At 37.7% G+C, this 22247-nt stretch overlaps 1 protein-coding gene across 9 annotated transcripts in view; it reads right to left on the reverse strand.

The window, feature by feature from the left end:
- Positions 1 to 22247, reverse strand: part of PLD1 (phospholipase D1) — a 248749-nt gene that overhangs the window by 96521 nt on the left and 129981 nt on the right. For 4 of the 9 annotated variants that reach the window (XM_058295292.2, XM_071214610.1, XM_071214609.1 and 1 more), the window contains 5 exons: positions 19712 to 19793; positions 11853 to 11963; positions 6494 to 6694; positions 3913 to 4123; positions 3185 to 3298 (listed from right to left, as the gene is read on the reverse strand). In XM_058295292.2, coding sequence (XP_058151275.1) covers positions 3185 to 3298; positions 3913 to 4123; positions 6494 to 6694; positions 11853 to 11963; positions 19712 to 19793 — 719 coding nt within the window. The remainder of the gene's footprint in view (positions 1 to 3184; positions 3299 to 3912; positions 4124 to 6493; positions 6695 to 11852; positions 11964 to 19711; positions 19794 to 22247) is intronic. The other 5 variants (XM_071214611.1, XM_071214613.1, XM_071214612.1 and 2 more) reach the window with 2 other exon arrangements.

Genomic DNA, 22247 nt, shown 5'->3' on the forward strand with positions numbered 1-22247 from the left:
GTGCTCAGAGATGTATTCACCAAGTGCAATGAATGTCTCATGATGATGGAGGAGGTTGTTGTGATGGGGGGAGGAGTGGGGTGAGGAGCGGGGTGGTATATGGGGACCTCATATTTTTTTAATGTAACATTAAAAAAAATAAAGACAAAAAAATAATAATAACCCGGGTCTGAGATCTGTGATAAATAATAAATATCTTTGCCATTTCCCGTATCTGTGCCATATCAACCTGGAATGCCTCTTTTTCTAAACTTCATTTAGATTTGATTATAAGCTGAATATGAAAACAGTACCAATAATTTGGAAAAGAAAAAAAACCACCTCAAGTGTCATCCTCCTAACAAAGCTAGCATCGTTTCAGGTACGGTTTTGACATAACTGTAATCTTCCCCAAACTCCCGATCTTCCCCTGCTCCTCCCTCAGCCTTCCCATTTCAGTTAACAGAAACATTATCTTTCCAGTTTCTTAGGCCAATAACTTTGGCGTCAACTCCTCTCACATACACACCCACTGCATCAGCAAATGCAGTTGGCTCCACCTTCCACGTCGGTTCTGCCCCAGCACAATCTGCCAGCCCCACTGCTACCACCTGATCCAAGCCACTGTCACATCTTGCCTGGGCTGCTCTCAAGAATGATTCTGCAAAAATATGTCGCATCTTGTCTATCCTTTCCTGAAAACCACTCAGTGGCTTAGCATCTCAGAGTAAAGCCCAACGTTGCTAACAGGGCCTGCAAGATCTTACAAAATCAACTGAACCTCCAGCTCCTCTGACGTTGCCCCTGTCATTCTCCCCCAGCCCAAGCAACAACAGGTATGTGGGCCTCCTGGCTGCTCCTGGGGTACAGCCTCCTGCCTCACGGCCCTTGCCGTGTGATTCCTCCTGCCTGGAGACCTCCCTCCAGATAGCCTCTTCTCATTCTTCTCTTCCTTTTGGTCTCTGTTCAAAAAGTACCTCAGAGAAGCATTCTCTGACCATCCTATATAAAATAGTCCTCCCCTCCATTTCCCTCCTAACCTATTTCACTGTTCTCCATGAGAAGTATCACCATCTGATGTATTGTGCATTTGACAATCTGTATAAAGAATCACCATTCCTACCCCTCAACTAAAGTCTTAACATCATTTTTCCTGTTTTGGTCATTAGACCCCTAGTATCTAGAACAGTGATTGCCATGTTATAGGGGCTCAACGAATACTAATCTAATGAAATGAATGAGTCACATGCACTTATCTTTGAATCTCTACTTCTAGTTTTTAATGACTGTCCAGTTCCATCAAGGTGGTGAATCAGTCATTGCTTTCCTCCATTCTCCTCTTCTTGGACATTTAGGTGATTTATCTTTTTTTTACTCCTTATTACTAAATAACACTGAATGGATAGGTATCCAGTTTATTCAGGTGGGCATGGTGGGTGGAAAGGATACTTTCCATCAACACCTGAACACCATTCACATTGGCCTCCTCGTTTCTGTCATCACCATGGACATCACGCTTCAGCCTGACCTCTTCCTAAGTTGCACAATGCATCCAGCAACTGGCCCTGATCTTTCTCTGCCACTTTCTCCCAACCCCACTGTCAGCAACACGAAGACCCAGACATAATTCAGATCCCTCAGCTTCATGGTTCGCTACCTCATTCCTCCATATAACTTTTAGCCTCAATCCTCAAACAGCAAAGCCACACACTGGAATTACAAGGACAACCTGGACTTGTTTCAAACTCTTTACCTTTAGCTCCCCTTGCAGGCTCCCCTGACCTGGCTCTCTGGACTTCTCAGAAGGCTTGTGGTTCCCTGTCGGGGCTCTGAAGCCCTGTTGATGCCAGAAATGTCCAATTCAGTAGTCCCTGAACCCATATATGCACCAAGCCTTAGCTGTATGCTCAAAATATAACAATTTTCCCATATATGTTCTGTATTTTTAATGTACATAGATATTATTATGATTTGCATGATACACACTTATTTAACAGCCATACTGGAGCTTTTGTTCATTATATATAATCAATATATAAAACATGGTGCTCTGGAAAATATTTTGATTTTAAAATAGGTCCTCATACTAAAGAATGTTGGAAACCATTGCTCAAGGTCCATCTTAATTTCTCAGGTTCATCAGCTCCTGCCAGTCATAACTGATTCCACCCAGCCACATTAGTGGAATTCTAACTCCATTTCCTGAACAGTGCATTAGAACCTTGGCCTTGAGATTTTAGCAAAATGGTCATGATACAGTAATCTGCTTTTCTGCTAAATCACAAATTCAACTCATAAGCACTGGGAGACTGATAAATTGGAACTGCATTGTGCAGTCACTTATCATCTCTAAAGCTGAATTTCCTCATCTAAAATAAAGATAACAATATTACTGCCAAGCACTACAAGTACTTGAGGCAGTGATGGGCAGAATCTGCACACAATAAAAGTTAGATTATTACTTGACTATAATTGCTATTTATTATTACTATTCCTTATATATCTGATTGATTGCCAAATTTCTTTTCATTCCCACCACCATAATTTAGTCTCTAATTAATCGACTCCTTGAGTTCTGGTTCTCCTTAGAAAAAGGTCATCAGATCAAAATATTTAAAAATTCACATTTGGAGCATTCAAAGGCCTTCAAGATTCATAATCAAATAAAGGTCTAACTCCCCTACCTAGTTTCCCAGACTCCATAGGTGATCATTGTAATCTTCCTAGTTCTATATCTAATGCTGCTTCTTAGGTGAATGATGTATTTTCTATTTTTTAAAAGCCCTTGGTGCTTTCCTATACCTGTTCCTTTGTTCAACTCCTTTCCTCACCTGCAATGGTCTTTATCCCAGTCAACTACTTCCAGACCTAATTCAAATGTCACCTTCTCAAGAATGGCGTTCTGGATCCCCCCAGAGGAAGTCCTCCCCCTCTCCACAGAACTTCTACAACACTCCCGGATTGCACGGGCCCCTCGCTGTACAGATAGTAGGCACGTTTCATCCTTGCTGCTGAGTGTGGGTTCCTGGGGAGAAAGGGTCTGGTATATTTCCCAGTGCTCGGCACAGAGCAGGGTCTCAACAACATGTGGGGTGACGACTGCGAACACAAAGCCAGTCTGAAAACATACTCGCTGTGCCCATGCAGCAGACGATGCAGCAAAAGCTGAAGCCTAACGGTGTCTGCAGCTTCACACATCACTTACCAATGTGAGGGCTAGCAAGTTTACGCTCAGACTCACCGGAAGAGCGAAAGAGTTTCAAGCGGGGTTTTAAACCATGGATTAAATTCTGACGACTTCTACAGTGATTAAAATAACCTGGAGAAAGTTGAGAGTTCTATTTTTTAACAAAGAAAAAAATATTTATATCAAGCTTTTTTTTTTTTTTCAACTGGAAAGCAAGTCCGATCATTTTAAAACCTAGGCAAGGCTATGAAAACAGTGATAAATTCTATGCAATGGAAAGTTGCAGGGCTTTCAGATAGATTTGAAAAGAACAGTAACTTTAGAAGATGTAGAGAATCTGATGTTTGATAATATAAACCTGCAGTATTTCTGGATGGGAAGAGAAATGAAATTTCTTCTAAGAAAAGATTAGAAAGTACATGTAATATTTTTCTTTTTCTTTTATTGCTTGGGTGTTGTGTTCGAAACCCATACTCACTCTGTTACCATCAGAAGCAGGAATTATTAGCAGTATAGCAGTAGTTTGTTAGAACTACTTTGTGTGAATAAGACAATAAATTTGTTCCAAAAAGAGGAAACAAAGCCATGAAGTGGCATGATATTGAACAGGATGATACAGCAACCTTCAACACTGCACATCGTATCCCATTATAGGAAGACAGATTTACAAAGACCCGGTGGAGAGTGACTGCCTACAGAGGAGCAGAATGGAGTCCAGATCATCTGAAGGCAAGGCCACGACTTACTGGAGGCGCTGTCAATGCTGCTAATGCTGTCCGCGGTGTGCAAGGGTTGTCTGTGCAGATGCCGGTAGATGCTGAACCTGGAGAACCTTCTGGGCTTTCCTACTCCTTTCAGTTTGGAGTCCATATCAACACTCTTCAGCACAGGCTGATTTTTATTAGGGTCCCTTTTATCTTTGAGGCTTAAGGATTCCACAGAGTCTGCCGTTTCAGCCTGAGGAAATTATTTAAAAAAAGACTGCATAAGATATGTAGCAACTTGGCTCTTTCATTCAAATATGGCTGATGGGCAATATTTGCGAAGAGGGAGGCTCCATAATGGGCACACAAAAAGGTGTCGGGTCAGCCACAGGGTAGTGGCGGATGCTTGGGAGCTGTTCAAATATACAGGAGCAACATTAGAACATTGAAATTGCACACCAGTTATCCTTTTAATTTCAAATAGAATACAGGTTACTTTCGCTGTTGAGCCAGTGAACTTTTTCTGATAACTGTGTGTAAAACTTCTTCTGTCAACATTTTCCCCGTTACCCATCCCATAAAGTGCTATTTTCCCAGAAAAGTCACTGACATAGCCAGCAGTAAATTAAGATGGAGCCCATCAAAATTTTTAATAAATATATCGATATTTTGGCAGTCATTAAGTTGAAAGAGTAAGCATATGGATATAAGAACACAGATATTTTGGCAGCTCTTGATGTGAAAGGTACTTTGAGAAATTATTAACATTCTGTTTTCAAATAGAATTTCCCCTAAATGACTGACTCCACTTTCATATTTTTTATAAAATATACATATTTTATATACATGTGATATTTGTGATATATATGCATAAATATGAGATTTATAAAATACATTATCTAAAAATATATTTTATTAAAATATTTATTAATTTACTTTTTAAGTAGGAAGATTCCACGAACTTTGGCAACTACTTTTAATTAGGCTTTTTTTTTTCAGAATTTATTTATTTATTTAAAGATTTATTTATTTCTCTCCTCTTCCTCTCAAACCCCCGCCCTAGTTGTCTCTTCTCTGTGTCTATTTGCTGTGTCTCATTCTTTGTTCGCTTCTGTTGTTGTCAGCAGCATGGGAATCTGTGTTTCTTTTTGTTGCATCATCTTGTATTAGCTCTCAGTGTGGGCGGCGCCATTCCTGGGCAGGCTGCACTTTCTTTCATGCTGGGCGGCTCTCCTTACGGGTGCACTCCTTGCGTGTGGGACTCCCCTAAACGGGGGACAGCCCTGCGTGGCACAGCACTCCTTGCACGCATCAGCACTGCACATGGGCCAGCTCCACACGGGTCAAGGAGGTCCGGGGTTTGAACCGCGAACCTCCCATGTGGTAGATGGACGCCCTAACCACTGGGCCAACTCCGCCTCCTAATTAGGCTTCGTTTATTGTTATTTAACCTAAATCCTGACTCCTGCACACTTTTGTCTTTCACCTTTTCTTAAGCTATTTTCTTAGCTGTTTTGTTTATGAATTTTTCTTAAGCTATTTTTCCTTTTCTCCATGTTAAAAGGAGAAAAGGAAAAAAAAATGCAGAAATTCCCATTACGCGAAATAAAGGATCCAAGTCCAGATCTGTGGTACTAACCTATTGATTATGATTAGCAGGAAGGGTTAACATGAATGGATGGGGACAAAAAAAAGCAATTGAGTGGCTGTATAATCAAATTTATTAAATTTTACAATTAAATAATTGTAATAAACAAAACACAGAATTTTTGAAGACATATAAAAAAGGATCAAATTAGTGACACTTAGGCTCCAAAATAAAAATCAAAGGTTTTGAACTTTGGGGAAAAGTTCATGAAAATACTAAATTCATGTAATACCAAATTAAACTTTACTCTAATTTTTGAAAAAACTAGCCAAAAAGCACTTTAAAAAAAAACCTATGAGAATCACAGCAACTTTGGTGGTAAAGTGAGGTGCAATAATGATGCTCATGAATTAGTCATGGTCTCTAATGTTCAGCCTCACCCACCAGCCATCCCTTCTAGTCTAACAACCAGCCTGAACTGTTGGAGAAGCCCCAGTATTGCATCTCAGCCAAACTGCTGCTTCAACTTGGTTCCATCATTGCTGACAATGCTAACATTACTATTACATCTTTTAAAGTACTGTTTGAATTGAAAGCATTTCTGTAAGCCACAGTGCATCTTTTTCAGTGTAAGGCAGGAATAAATGTTATAAAAATGATCACTTTGAATCACTGCTGTTTGCCCAACATCAATCCAAGCTTTGCAATTGTGACTTTACTTACTAGCCATGGCCATGCTATAGCATCTAATTACTGGACCCTCACCATCTGCCAGGCTTAACTTTACATTTGTTTTCTTCATTTTGCAAGAGAAGAAATGAAGACTAACATGCAAAATTTCTTGTCCAGGATCACACAGCCAGTAGGTGGTGAGGCTGGCATTAGACCAGGTCTGTCCGATGACTGGCTCACTGTTCATTACCTCTATGGGGCATGCAAGCTGTCATTCAACAATCAATCAGTCACCCTTCTACTAGATGCTTATACTATTTATATTAATTTTATACAATTTCATTAAAGTGAAATTGATCTTACTGTGAGTGAAACCTGAGATGGTCCCCCGGTGATGCGCTTCACACTGCCCACGTCCGTGAGTCTGTGCTCATCGTCGTCCCACCTTCCATAGGCCAGGTCAATCCCACCCACAAAGGCCACTGACTGGTCGATGATGATGAGCTTTTCATGATGAGCCCACAGATAGACAGTGGACGACACATGATCCGGGTGCCTCATCACCTTGAGAGAAAAATAAACAAACATGCCTCATATACTCTTTTTAAAAATATACTTTAATTTTTAAAAAGGTACTTAGATTATATAAATGTTACATAAAAAACATATAGAGGATTCCCATATGCCCTGCTCTCTAGCTCTCCCACATTTTCCCACATTAACAATATCCTTCATTAGTGTGGTACATTTGTTAGAATTGGTGAACACATTTTGGAGCATTGCCACTAAGCGTGGATTATAGTTTACATTGTAGCTTACACTCTCTCCTGCACAATTTTGTAAATTATGACAAGATACATAATTGTCTGTATCTGTCATTACAATGTCGTTCAGGACAATTCCCAAGTCCCAAAACAATGCCTCCATATCACACCTGTTTTTCCCTCTCCCTGCCCTCAGAACCTCCGATGGTCCCTGCCTCCACATCAATGATAAAAGTTCTTCCATTGCCAGAATCACAATAAGTCTATAGCAGAAAAACAGTAAGTATACTCTAGTCCATTGTTCACTCCCCAATCCTGGGGATTCTGGGATGATGATGCCCACTCTGCCTCTAACTGAGAGGGGCTTAGATCCCATGGGACAGAGGGATGGGACTATTTTGCTTGCAGTTGCAGATTCTCTCTGTTCCTTGGGATGGTCATTGTTCATCATCATTTCCTTGTTAGACATCCTGGGTGAGTCTGATGAACTGGAGAGTAGGTGTTGCAACTTTGTTAAGATCGAGGGCCAAATTGGCACAGGGACAGTCCAAAGATTTAAGTCTTCTGGACATATACCTATCAACTCTAGTACCAATTATAGGGTCAAATAGAAGGGGCAGAAGAGCCATGTGTAGGGAAACCACAACTAAGTCCAGCTGTGGCACACTGGGGAGCATAAATTCTCTTTAAAATATCCTACATGTTATAATATATTTTCTTCTCTGAAAAGCACTACCTATATTTCAATTTCCAAAATGTGTTATGTATACACCTAAGAAATTCCCAAACTTCTAATTTTATTCTCAGTATACAGCAGAAGACTCTTATTTACTTTTTATGGGCCTCCCTTAGATACTATATGGTGGGGTGGCTGCCATTTAATTTGAATTTTGGCAACACATTGTTGTAAATGTCAGCTCAATTTGACAGCTGGCTCCCTTTTCCCATTATAGGAATCATGTTATATCTGGTAATACAAAATTCTAAAACTTAAGCTAACATTTATCTCTGGTAATTTTTTTTATTAGAGCAGTTGTAGGTTGACAGAAATATCTTGCAGATAGTACAACGTTCTCATATATACCCCCTACCACCACTGCCACACAGTTTCCCCCATTATTAAATTTTGCATTAGAGTAGGAACTTAGCTACAATTGATGAAACTTTACTATTATAATTATATTCTTAACCACAACCCATAGTTTAGACTAGGGTTCATCCTTTGTGTTATACAGTTCTATTCTAGTACTATTGTAAAGGCTAAAAGTGATCATCTTAGCCACTCTCAGTATACAATTCAGTGCTGTAAAATACATTCACAATGTGCCACTGTCACCACCATTACCAAAACCATTCCATTATCCCAAACAGAAACTCTGTTTCAATTGAGCATTAACTCCCCATTCCCTGTCCCCACCCCCAGTTCCTGGCAAACCTCCATTCTGGTTTCTGGCTGTATGAATTTGCATATTCAAATTATTTCATATAAGCCAGATCATATAATATTTGTCCTTTTGTGTCTGGCATATTTCACTCAGCATGATGTCTTCAAAGTTCATCCATGTTCTAGCATACATAAGAGCTTCATTCTTTTTTTATGGATGAATAATATTCTGTTGTGTAAATATACCACATTTTGTTTATCCATTCATCTATTCATGGACATGAGGTTTGCTTCCATCCTTTGGCAACAGTGAATAATGCTGCTATGAACATCAGCGTGCAAATGTCTATTCATGCCAGTTTTCAGTTTTTCTGAATATATTCCTAGCTATTGTGAATAATGCTGCTATGAACATTAGTGTACAAATATCTGAGTCCCTACTTCCAATTATTTGGGTACACACCCACAAGTGGGTTGTTGGGTCATATAATTCCATTTTCAATTTTCTGAGGAACTATCAAACTGATTTCCACAGTGGCAGCACCATTTTACACTCCCACCAGCAATATATAAGGGCTCCTATTTCTTCACAGCCTTATTTAACAATACTTATCACCTTCTATTTTTCTCGCAATAGCCATCCCAGTGGGTGTGAAATGGTAACTCATTGTGGTTTTCATTTGCATTTCCCTGATGATCAATATGTCGATCATCTTTTTGCATGCTTATTGGCCATTTGTATGCCTTCCTTAGAGAAATGTCTATTGAAGTCCTTTGCTCCTTTATAAATTGAGTTATTTGTCTTTTTTGTTATTGAGTTGTAGCAGTTCTTTATTCTGGATATTAAACCCTTGTTAAATATATGGTTAGCAATTATTTTCCCCCATTCTGTAGGTTGTCTTTTAACTTTCTTAATAGAGTCCTTTGATGTTCAAAAGTCTTTAATTTTGAAGTCCATTTTATCTATATTTTCTTCATGCTTTTGGTGTCATATCTAAGAAATCACTACCAAGTCCAAGGTTATAAAAACTGCCCCCATGTTTTCTTCCAGGAATTATATAGTTTTGTTCTTACATTTAGGTCTTTGACCAATTTGAGGTAATTTTTATCTCGTGTGAGGAAGGGGTCTACTTTCATGCTTTTGGATGTGGATGCCCAGTTTTCCCAGCACCATTTGTTGAAGAGACTATTCTTTTCCCATTGAGTGGACTTGGCACCCATGTCAAAAATCAATTGGCCATAAGTGTGAGGTTTATTTCTGAACTCTTTTTCTATTCCAATGGTCCATATATCTGTCCTTCTGCCAGTACCACACTGTTTTGATTACTGTAGCTTTGCAAATAGTTTTACCTGGCAACATTTTTAATAAGTATATTGATATCTTGGAGGCTATTGAGTTGTAAGAATAAGCATATGGATAGAGGTATGTATATATTTTGGCAGCTCTAGATTTGAAAGGTACTTTAAGAAGTTATTAACCTCATGCTTTCAAACAGAATTCCACTAAATGACCTCAGTCTGGCCCATTCCATTTTTATATGCCTTAAAGTAAAAACAATCTAAAAACTTTGGCAATTACTTTTAATATGGCTTTGCTCTTATTTAGCTTAAATACCTACTGCTACATATTTTCATGACTTTTTAAGTTATATAAAAATCATACTTATATATTAGAGAAAATTTTGAAAAGTAGAGAAAATGAAAAACAAAGAAAATCCCATTACTCTAAACAACTACCAATATCATCATTCTTGTATGGTTTACTTTCACTCTTTTAAGATTATGTTCCTCTTTTTATAGTTTTAAACATACTATATTCACAATTAAATCTTGTTTTTCCTTTAACATTAGATAAAATTACTTTCAACATGATGCATTGAAATATAAACTTTTCTTATCTAATTAGGTCCTTAAAGGACATACAAAATCCTTACCATTTTATAATTCTTTTTCTATTCATAGACAATCTTTTAGTTACCTGCAGGACTCCTACCTACTAAATTGAAAATCTCCAATTTCCTTATGTTTCTTTATAGAGCCAAATTATTTAATCTACCAGTTGTCTAAACTCCTCACTGATTCTTTGCCAATTAAGTCATTAATTCATTCATCCATCCATCCATTTACCAAAACAATAATTAACACTACTCTTACAGTATATGGGGTGAGGTGTCAGACCAGAATTACTAGGATGAAGCCTAAATAATTAAATCCCCTCATATTTATCTCTGATTTTTTTTGTACAGTGGTCTGTAGAATCAACCCCACATTTTCAGTTATTAGCGAATGAGTTCTATTTGTTTTATATTACTTAAAGACCTTTCTTTTCACTTTAGCAGAATTATTTGCACATACTAGGTGCTTGATAAAAATGTGGCAAAATAATGAATAATTTTTAGAAATGTTACAACTCAAAAACTCAATCTCTAGGAGGAAAATATTTTCATTATTTTTAACCAACTGAAATATACAACTGTTATCTATTTTAAGCCCGCTGCAGATTTATTAATTCATTAAATCTTGATGTATATCAATGAATGGGTGATACTGAGAAGCTTCAAGTCTTTGGAAAAGTATCAAAGAGTTTTAAAAATTGCTTACCATATTTTTTTACTTTATTAGTGTTTTTATACTAGGAACTAGGATGAAGAAAAGCACTTTGAAACATAGAGGAGGTCTCCGTTGCTGTCAGAGTTCAGGGGGTGTCACAGGGAGATCACATCTAAGAGGTTCTGCATCATCTTATGGGAAGTGTGAGAACTTGACAGGGATCTTGAATAGTAAGACAACTCTAGGAAGCTTGTTCTGGCTAAACTATCACGTCCAATTACAAAGTCAGAAGCAGACATGTGAGCTCTGTTGACCCACTGTATTAGTAAGCCAAAGGGGTGCTGATGCAAAGTACCAGAAATTTGTTGGCTTTTATAAAGGGTATTTATTTTGGGTAGGAGCTTACAGATACCAGGCCATAAACCGTAAGTTACTTCCCTCACCAAAGTCTATATTCACGTGTTGGGGCAAGATGGCTGCCAACAGCTGTGAAGGTTCAGGCTTCCTGGGTCCCTCTCTTCCCAGGGCTTGCTTCTCTCTGGACTCAGGCTTCCTCTCTTCCTGGGCTTGCTTCTCTTTCCTCTGTGTGCTTACTTCCTGGTGCTCCAGTTTTAGACTTCAGCATCAAACTCCAACATCAAAAAGCCTCCTACTCTGTCCTTTGCCATGTCTTTTATCTGTGAGTTCCCACCCACCAAAGGGCAGGGACTCAACACCCAACTGATGTGGACCAATAAAAGCCCTAATCATAATTTAATCACGCCCAGGTACAGACAAGTTTACAAACATAATCCAATAGCTATTTTTGGAATTCCTAAGTATATCAAACTGCTACATTCACCAATGTAGAGAATATAAGAAACTATACCATAGTCTTCTATTTCTGAAAAAAGACATAAAGATATTTAGGAGAAATATAGACTAGGGAATTGTACAGATTGTCTCTGCTGTGAACAAATACTTTTGAAAAAAAGATACAGAACATTAAAGAAGAAACACTGTTCACCAAGGGGAATGTGGATACCTTTATGTGGGGGTGTAGACCCAGTAAAGTCCTCTTGCTGTATCCACTGTTGATTCCAAGAGCAAGTTCCACCTCTTTGTAGAGCATGATGAAGATCCTCACCCCCTGTTGCTGTCCCGGAAGAAAACACAAGGATGAGTGAGTCTCTTTGGAAGTAGGTTATGATTTTCTTTTTCTTCTACCTTGCTGTGAATCATACTTTCTAATCTTTCTTCAATAAAAAGTATAATAAAATACTTAAAGAAAGGGCAATGCGAGGTGAAATATAAGTGTGTATTAAGACACAAGTAGAAAGAGAAAATATTTTCCTGATGTTCATTTCCTTACTACACAGAGAGTTGCAATATTTGACTGGAATGTTGAATTTGTATCCCCAATTGCTAAAAGTGCCTTATAGTCGTATACCTTTTAACATTTTAAAACACTTGTCATTGAGAAATGTTTTGACCTGATTCATGTTACAGATTAGAATTTCTTGTTTTATTCATAGTGTACATAAATTAGTTGAAATAACAGTAATAAGAAACTGAAATAAGAAACAGTAATAAGTAATAATGCAGTAAATTATGCTAAATACTCTTAAATGTTTCAGGGCATGTTTTCTTTAAATTCTTCTTTATATATATATATGTATACATTCTTTCTTTTTTCATTTTATTTAAGTATAAAAAACATTTCTTACTCTTCAAAGAGCAATGTGTTGTTTCATCCAGCTAACCTTTAATTAGATCATTAATGTTTATTTCACTAGTGAAATGACTTCTTCAGAGCTTGGCTTCTTTTTTTTTATTTTTTATTTTTAAAGATTTATTTATTCATTTATTTCTCTCCCCTTCTCCCTATTTTATTTTATTTTTTTAAAGATTTATTTATTCATTTATTTCTCTCCCCTTCCCCCTCCCACCCCGGTTGTCTGTTCTCTGTCTACTTGGTGCGTCTTCTTTGTCTGCTTCTGTTGTTGTCAGCGGCACGGGAATCTGCATTTCTTTTGGTTGCATCATCTTGTTGTGTCAGCTCTTCGTGTGTGCAGCGCCATTCCTGGGCAGGCTGCACTTTCTTTTGCACTGGGCAGCTCTCCTTATGGGGAGCACTCCTTGCGCATGGGGCTCCCCTACTCAGGGGACACCCCTGTGTGGCAGGGCACTCCTTGTGCACATCAGCACTGCGCGTGGGCCAGCTCCACACGGGTCAAGGAAGCCCGGGGTTTGAACCATGGACGTCCCATGTGGTAGACGGACGCCTTAACCACTGGGCCAAGTCCACCGCCAGAGGTTGGCTTCTTTAACACTTAAAAATCCTTGAATTTTAGTGGAGGCTTAGTAAAAAATGGGTACACAAATCAACAATTGATCCATCCTTAGACTTCGGGTCAAAAGAAAATATACTTGACCTCATAATGCCTTTATGAGGGTCAGATTAAATCAAAAGTGCTCAGGAAACTCTATGTGCTCTGCAAGTAGCATTTATTATAACAATTAAGCACCAAAAATACAATGTCCAATAGCCGGTAGTAGAGAAGGGTATTAGCATTTTCTACGCTAGTTCTGGGTAGTGACAGGCTTTCAGCCTAAGCTAAATAGCCCCAAACCTGAAAGGCTTGTCTCCTTCTCTCTGGCCACTTACAAGCTTCCCCTTCCAATATACAGTTCAGAAAGTATTTTCCCCAGTAAATTATTTTATCTATCTATCTTGGGTCACTCTTTTACTTCTTAAGTTTGTCTTCTTAGTATTTCCCTGCTATCTGAACCATTTTAATGTACATTCTCTTTACTCAGCAGCTTTGAAGGCATTCTGAAACATAGTCCATACGTACTGGATTATGCACCACACCTAGGCATTTAATACCTTAAAGGCAAACTTTTCCCATCATACTTTCTAGAATATCAGAAGTGCAGGCATATCTAATAAACTACAGCGATAAAGGATTGTATGGTTACAGTTTAAATGAATAATTCATGGCAATTAGGTATTATTCATAAAGAAAAATTTGAATCAGAAATTCAAGAAGTCTTACTGAGTTCAACACGCCCAGATTATAAGACCTGGATATTTTTGCAATGCTTTAAAAACATGAAACAACATGGTAGTTAATATTTTTAGGTTCTAAATTGCAGGATATAAAAGCTTGTTTGTAAACCAAACATATGATACACAGCTCTCCAATATTGCTCTGCCAATACTCAGAAGCACGTTTTGGTCCCTAAATTCCTTATGATAATACATCACTTCAAAATACTAAAACTCTACCTTTCTTGATGTAGGTCTTAGTAATATAAAAAAGTGTGTACATTTTTGGATGGAACACATAAGATTTACATTTTGGGTAACATTAAGGGGATGTGAATAGTAGGGGAGCATCTTTGCTCTGGAAAAAAAAAACTAGGATCAAAAAGAATAAACATTTCATTCTATTTCTCTGGTTAAGAGTTGACTTTTTAAATTTTTTAATTTTTATTTTTTAAAGATTTATTTTTTATTTATTTCTCTCCCTCCCCCACCAGTTGTCTGCTCTCTGTGTCCATTTGCTGTGTGTTCTTCTGTGACCACTTCTATCCTTATCAGCTGCACGGGAATCTGTTTATTTTTGTTGTGTCATCTTGTTGTGTCAGCTCTCCGTGTGTGCGGTGCCATTCTTGGGGAGGCTGCACTTTCTTTCGCGCTGGGCGGCTCTCCTTACGGGGCACACTCCTTGCGTGTGGGGCTCCCCGACGCGAGGGACACGCACGAGGGAGTGTGTGGCAGGCACTCCTTGCGTGCATCAGCACTGTGCATGGGCCAGCTCCACATGGGTCAAGCAGGCCCGCGGACCTCTCATGTGGTAGGCGGACACCCTAACCATTGGGCCAAGTCCGCTTCCCAACAGTTGACTTTTAGAACTCAGTTAGTACTTATTCCAAGTGATTCAATTATCATTGCCATCAAGTATGGCAGATCTGAGTAAAGAAATAAGGAAAGCCAAGAAATGAGCAGATTAATTCCTAGTGGTCTGGCCAGTGAACACCCTGCAATGAATTGCTGATTGAAGGCTCCAAATGAAAACTAGAAGATTATTTTATTTTTCTCCACAACTGTTCAGACCTATTTTCCTATTTGAATATTTTAAGATTCAGCATGAAGTAACAGTTTTTTTTAACAGCCTCTCTTTGACAAATACAGTACAAAGCTTAAAACACAAAATTTCACCTAAATTAGAGAACATTACACCTGACATCTTTCATCAGGATTCATTTGTTTTAAATTGATGAAATTCTGCTTCTTAGGCTTAATACATTATTACTCATGAAGGGCCATAGTTGGAAATCAGGAACTTGGCCTGAATCCTACAATTTTCCATTTACCTGAATAGCTAATGGAGTTTTGAAATAATAGAAATGTTGACACTAATGGATTATATTATTACCCTTCATCTATTAATACCTGACATTTTCTTATAGACTATGTCTTTTCTCACTGAAATAAATGAACTTGAAAGGAAATAGGTTGTAAACTTTTATGTCCTTTTAGCTGAAATGTAAATGACTTATCAGGAAGTAATTAAATATAAAAAGTTAATTTTTTTGTGATCTGGTTTACAGTTATTTATCTGCACCTGGGTCTACAGTAAACAGTTAATTAGTGACACGACATCTGTGATAATAAAGTAATAAATTCTTCTACTTTTCATGAAGGAATTATAGCACTATGATAAACCATCATATATAAAGGGTAAAGTAAATACAGTCCTTGGGAATGAAGGCATTTGTCTGATTCATAATAGCACATTTTATAGAACATGGAAAAGTTTGTATAAAATGAAAGCCAAGTTTAAAAAAATATATAAAGGACTGTTGTTAATTCTAATTTTAAAAAAAAACAAAACACTTTTCGAAACAACCAACATTTTACCAATGCCTTTTGGTGTCCCTGGGTAACTGGGAAAATTACTTTACTTAGAGAAGAAGAAAGAAACTGTGAAGAGGGGAACTGGGAGTAGGAAGAGAGATGAGCCAGGGCTGACATCTCTGCTAAACTCAAGTAACCCAAAAGTCCCGCAGAATAAGCTTCATGAAAGTTGAATTTTGAAGATTAAAATTCTATCTTCTTTTCTAATTAGTTTCTCATAAAGTAGAGCAAATCCAACACTGTAAATAGTAGGTAATTTTAGGAGCTTTACATAAACAATATACATATGAAGTTGATAAAAATAAAAATATCTTAGAGTTGAAATCAATAACTCTGTACTTAGCCAGTTTTTCCTCTGATTGTTTAAAGTATTTAATAAATGCAGTCAATGTTGTCCACTGCCTGAAAAGGGCTAAGTTAACCTCCCACCCCCCTCTACCCAGCCCACCCCACCCCGGTAGAATAATCACTAATTTTTTCACATGGCAAGGACTTCCCAGGGGGTGCAACACCTTAGGAAATGGAAAAGGAAAGGATAAAAAGAAACCTTACCCTCACCGTTTAAAAGCAGGCAGCCGGGGATGTGAGAGCACCAGCGTTCACGACCTTCCCTTCATTCAACCCACAGGTCTCAAGACTGACATCTTCCTTCCCTGCTAAGCCCTTTTGGCCTACCAACTTTGGTAAGATTTAATTTGATTTTCTGTGCAGAGATGTGATTATTCATTTTGTTTGGCAAATTTGGACATCTTTCCTTCTATTTGGTCATTGACTGCAATTCTATACTATGTCTTATGATCCAGGACAGAAAGAAATTAACCTGAAGACAATTTCCCCCTTTTAGACCTACCCCCTTTTCTGGACATCTTTAGGTTGCTGCACTTGGAGATTCCTTTGATGTTTCATGAGAAATATCATGTATTTCTAAGGCTGAAATATTAACATCTGTAACCCGGTGCAGGAATGCAGTTACTGCCATGCAGAGCATCTCACCATGTAGCGCACTAAAGGCAGAACGTGGAAAACCTGGGATGCTAATTTCTTTGAGTAGTAAACAATCTGCTTCTCAATATTGTTTTATACCATTTTAAATGATATCAGAAGGTCATATTTCATATCAGAAGGTCAAAGGAAAACGACAATAGCAACTTGGTTATTAACAGAAACAAAATATTGTACTTTTTCTTAAGAAACAAGCATATAAAATGTTTGTCAATATGTTGGTTACAAGGAAGAGATGCTTCTTAAAACCTGTGCAAAAACCTGTACAATCAGATAAAAGAAAACAAGCATCCATTTTTATAGTCTTCTGGCCTTCTGGGACTCAACACAAGAATAAATATTATTTATCAACCTAGTACTTTGTGAATCTAGTGTGTGGCTTTCAGAAACTAAATTATTTATGAGAAATAGTGTATATGAAATGTCAATTTAGAATGATCTGAGTGTTAAAAATTAATGACCAAAGTAATAATACCGTGTAGTTAGCTTAAGGAAGAGCAACTCTTCTAAATATATCATTGAGAAATTAATATTTAGTAGTTTTACTATTTCCTTAGGAAATTAAAAAAATCATTACCCACAATTTAAAAACTACAAATTTCAGGAAATTTGGGAGCAATATATAAATATGGGTAACATTTACTTGGTTGTACTGTTTCCCCAAGACCTCCTCCGCATTCATGGGGCAAAGACCAGAGAGAAGCCATGCTAATGAGATAGAAGTCAACAGTCATGGCAAGGGAAATGGACAAATACCAACTAAAATGGAGGTAGAGGGCCACCCCTGCAGGATCGTCCTCTTGAACCCTTCTCTGGCACTTATTAGCTTTCTGGATTTTACTTAGATGTCTTGTAGACACCTCACACTCAAGTGATCTAAAATTTAGTTTTGACACAGTGAATGGACACAGAGAGCAGACAACTGGGGCAGGGAAGGAGAGAAAAATGAAAAATAAATCTTAAAAAAAAATTTTAGTTTTATAATTCCGTGTTCTCCCACTTCCAGACTGACCTTCCCAGCAGCCATTTTGATCAGCCGCCCTTCTCCCACCATACCCACACCCATGGTAGCTCCCCACTGTCTACTGTAAAGTCCAAACCACTGTGGTTTGCCAAGCCCCCACATCCTAGTCCAGCTTGCTGTTCAGGCTTAGCGCCCATCCTACCTGTGCAATTGTAATCAACCTTGTCACCTCACTGTGACTGACAAAGACTTCTGCATTCCTGTCTCCAGAATGTCTCCTCATAACATTTCTTATACCTAAAAATGTCTTCCTTCCCTTTATAAATTTTTTGCCCATTCTAAATGCCCTAAAGACCTCATGTTGAGAGGGGCCTCCCAGACCATCCTTGCCAAATACCCCCCCTCCTGCCTTTGAATCTTGGTACTCTCTGTACCCAGTGACACCGGTGTAGACTTTTAAACTCCTTCAGGTCAAGAATCATGTCACTTATTTATGTATATCCCCATATGATTAGCAAAGTACCCTAACATATCAGGCATTCAGTAACATGTGTGATTAAAATGGAAAACAATGAAGTACTGGATAAATACCATGAAGAGATGATTTACTACAACAATTGAAAACTGCAGGCAAGACTGGAAAAGCTTACTAAAATGGAATTTGGAGGAGAACTGGGAAAGGTGCCACTTGACCAAGAGAAACATGGAGAAGGTTTTACGCTATTCAAAAGGTAGGAAGTAGTTTGGTAAGGCTAGGGCTGAGACCAGGACACGAGGACTTCAACCAGTGCTTGGTGGTCAGAGACAGAATTCTATACACTGTGGCATCTTTAAAGATTAGCAGAGTGCCCGGCTCATAGCAGGCATTGAGTAAGTGTGTTGAATTATTTAATAAATGGGTACATGGATATGTAAAGAATACTTTTCAGAACCAAAATTCTCTTTTCTGAATGCAATTGTGTTGAAGCAATGAATTAGACTAGGCATGAAAAGATGCTATTTGGCAGTAGTAATGTCTGCAATAAATATTATTATATTTCTTTGACCTTCAGTATCATCTATGAGGCCTGACTATATTTATGGATATCTCCAGAAATCCAAAAGCAAAGGAATGGGGAAAAGATACTGAAAGAAGGGGGAAAGGCAAGTGGGGAAAAGAGTAGTGTAATGTAGAGTGTAGGAAAAAAGTGAGTGAAGCCTGTGAGAAGTAGAAAAATACCACCCACATTTATGTAGGATTTACAAATTCGGTAGAATGCTTAATGATAGAATAAAGAAAAATTAAAACTGTCCAAATAATAATAGTGAAATGGTTAGTACATCACAGATTTGGACACAATAATAAGTCCAAATGTGTTCTAATTTAACTCAATTTAATTTGGTGGAGGGCCCACTATATAAAAATAATTCATTAGAATTATGAATATAAATAGTTCTTAGTGAACCTATATAGCTTCAGTCATTTATTTTTTTTAATATAACTAGTTGAACACACACAATGCTCACACACCACAAAATCTATGGGGTCAACTGCATAGGAAAAGTTCCATCGCATGAACTGCCACAAAACTGGAACCCAAAAACTACCAATTCTTAACGTCCTCTCTCTCTGCTATTCTTCCATTCAGATTGGTCCCATCTGACTACAACCATTCTCCATGTGACTTTGTCTTTTGATCAAGTGACAGAATAATGAATAAATTAAAATTTTATATTTAATTTCATTTAGCATTCAATTGAGAAATTTTATCATAATTTTTTGCCTATAAAATTAGCTGCTCACATTTGACTGAAAAACACAAATTAAGATTGCTCATATAATCTATTACTCAAAAGTAATAGAAAAAAGATATCAGAACCAAATAAACTGGAAAACAATGGGTATCATAATTTTTATAAACCCTAATGAGAAAGTTATTAAGCAAAGTTATTAAATACTTTGAAAAAGAAAAGGCATTTCAGGGGAAAAAAGATTTTTTAAAATGACATCATTTATTTGCAAAATACATACTGCTTTTCGTTTAAGAATGCAGTCCAACCTCCAACGATTTCCTTCAACAACTGGGCGTTTCAGGAAAATTTCTGGACTCAACCTGAAATCACAAAACCAAGATTTCAAATAACTAAAAAAAACATAAAATTGTGATTGTAATAGGAAGTAAAGGCAATTTCAACCCAAATACCATTACCGTCCTCCATTGTGGTGGGTCATGTAAAGTTTTGGCAAGACTCCACTTATATACTTCATACAGAAAGGAGCTTTTATCTGTATAAAAAGTCAATATCAATCTCTCTTACACGCACATATACGCATGCAGAAACTGTCACTTGGCCACCCAAAAGCCTTTCTCAACCCTCTCCTTCCTTGCTGTCAGAGCCTACCTCTCATTGTAGAGTCTGAATATTCTAAATACTTGCTTTTTAGACTCCTGTGCAGCTAAAGCATGACATGACACAATCCTGGACAATGGGGTATAAGAGGGTATATGCCTCTACATCCGGCTTTGGGGTGGACGTGGTATGGGAGCCTGAGGCTTGGAGAAGTGCAGCCATACTGAAACTCTAAGGGGAAGGCCCAGAACCCCAAAATCACTAGACCACTGTACCAATCCCAGGATAGGCTAATTCTGGATTTTTCATTAAGCAAGACAAATAAATCCTCATTGTTTAAACCACCTTTAGTTGAGTTTTTTGTTACCCAAGGCAAAAGCATTTTGACTGATAACCATTCACACTGACTTCCTAAACCAAGGGGCGTGTCTGTGGGACCTTGCAGCTTTAAGATAAGTGAAAAATTTTAAGATACATGAAAAATTTCCCATGCAAGAATGGACCCCTGGGCTCTTCTACTTTAGTAATGCTACAAGGCAGCTTAGAGTACACTAGTCACTCTTCCCCTGAGGCTGGGTTATAAAGTCAGTATCTGAGTTAAATCTGCATGGGCTATTCCCCTGTAATGAGAAAAAACAAACAAAACCAAACAACAAAAACCTCACCAGAAATGCTAGACCTGGAGGGGCAGCAGTAGATGGGTAGGGTGGACATTCTAGGCTAGAATATTGCCATGCCAAGGACCCTGCTAAGTATGTGAAAACAACAGGGTTTTAAGGAGCTAATGAGATGAAAAGAAATAATTTTTATGTTCTATTTCATCAGTTAAAGAAAATGAAAACCCAAAGGTAAGTGTATCTAAAGGAGATACATATAGTCAAATGGTAGTTGTGTGCAGTATAAATACTTGCATATTTAGAGTAAACAATGGACTCAAAGGTGATCTATGTCCTAACAAGAAAATTCAGCTATTAATAAGAAAAGCCCCAAGAAGAAGTAAAAAAGAGTTTTTAAGTAGAAAAGTGCATCACTGTGCACTGCTAGTGTCCTGAAGATGAGAGATATCTGAAGACTTATACAGAGAAATGGATGTTGCTCAAGCAGTTGGGTTCCTATCTACAGTAGGAGGTCCAGGGTTTGATATCCACAGCATCCTGGTGAAGGCAACCTGGTCTGTGTGGTGAGCTGTCCCATGCGAGTGCTATCCCGTGTAAGAAGTGCTGCCCTGCGCAGGAATGCTGGCCCACGGGGAGAGCTGGCACAACAAAAAGAGACACAGAATGAGACAATAAGAGATGCAACAGACCAGGGAGCTGAGGTAGCGCAAGAGAATGATTACCTTTTGCCCTCTCTGGAAGGTCCCAGGATCAGTTCCCAGAGCTGCCTAATGAGAATATAAGCAGACACAGAAGAACACACAGCAAATGAACACAGAGGGCAGAAAATGGAGGGAGGGGGGAGAAATAAATAAATCTTTGAGAAAAAAAAAAGACATATACATGCAATTTATATGATGTGCACATTAATTATGGACTCAGAGTGGTTCTGCTTTGATGCTATTTTTAATATTATATTCTGATTAAGTCTTCATCATCCCTTTCTATTTAATCCATAAGCATTGTATGCATGTATGCAGAATATTCTACTAGATACTTTGGAAGATCTTAAGAAAGCTCTTAAGGAGTCGTCGGTCTTGAGGATAACCCATAAAAACAATAAAAGATGGAGATTCATGCTATAAAATAAGTATAAACAAAAAGCCAAAAAAATGTATCTATGGTTCACCAAGCATCATTTTATCAGGATTTTCACTAAGCAATTATTAATAAGCAAAAATCAAAAGAACTGAATAATGAATGCTTCGTTTCATTGAATCTACACCACCAATGATTGTAAGATGCATCATTATTTTATTACTAAAAAAGAAAAATGCTGACAATTATAACCATAAATGTTTTGATGTATGGTATATCCCAATTTCAGAGATGTTAAACTGTATCTATAAAAAATGATGAACCTCTTAGAAAATTCTATAGTTTTAAGTGCTTACATGAGAAAGGCAAAAAGTTTACAATGATTAGAGTGTTATTTTAAGAAGATAGAAAAAGAAGAGCAAATTAAACCCAAAGTAAGAGGAAGGAAGGGAATAATAAAGACAAAAGCAGAGCTCAATAAAATAGAAAATAAAAACAGTAGAGAAAAACCAATGAACTAGC

This window comes from Dasypus novemcinctus, chromosome 4 (genome assembly GCF_030445035.2).
Source record: "Dasypus novemcinctus isolate mDasNov1 chromosome 4, mDasNov1.1.hap2, whole genome shotgun sequence".
Classification (NCBI taxonomy): Eukaryota; Metazoa; Chordata; class Mammalia; order Cingulata; family Dasypodidae; genus Dasypus; species Dasypus novemcinctus.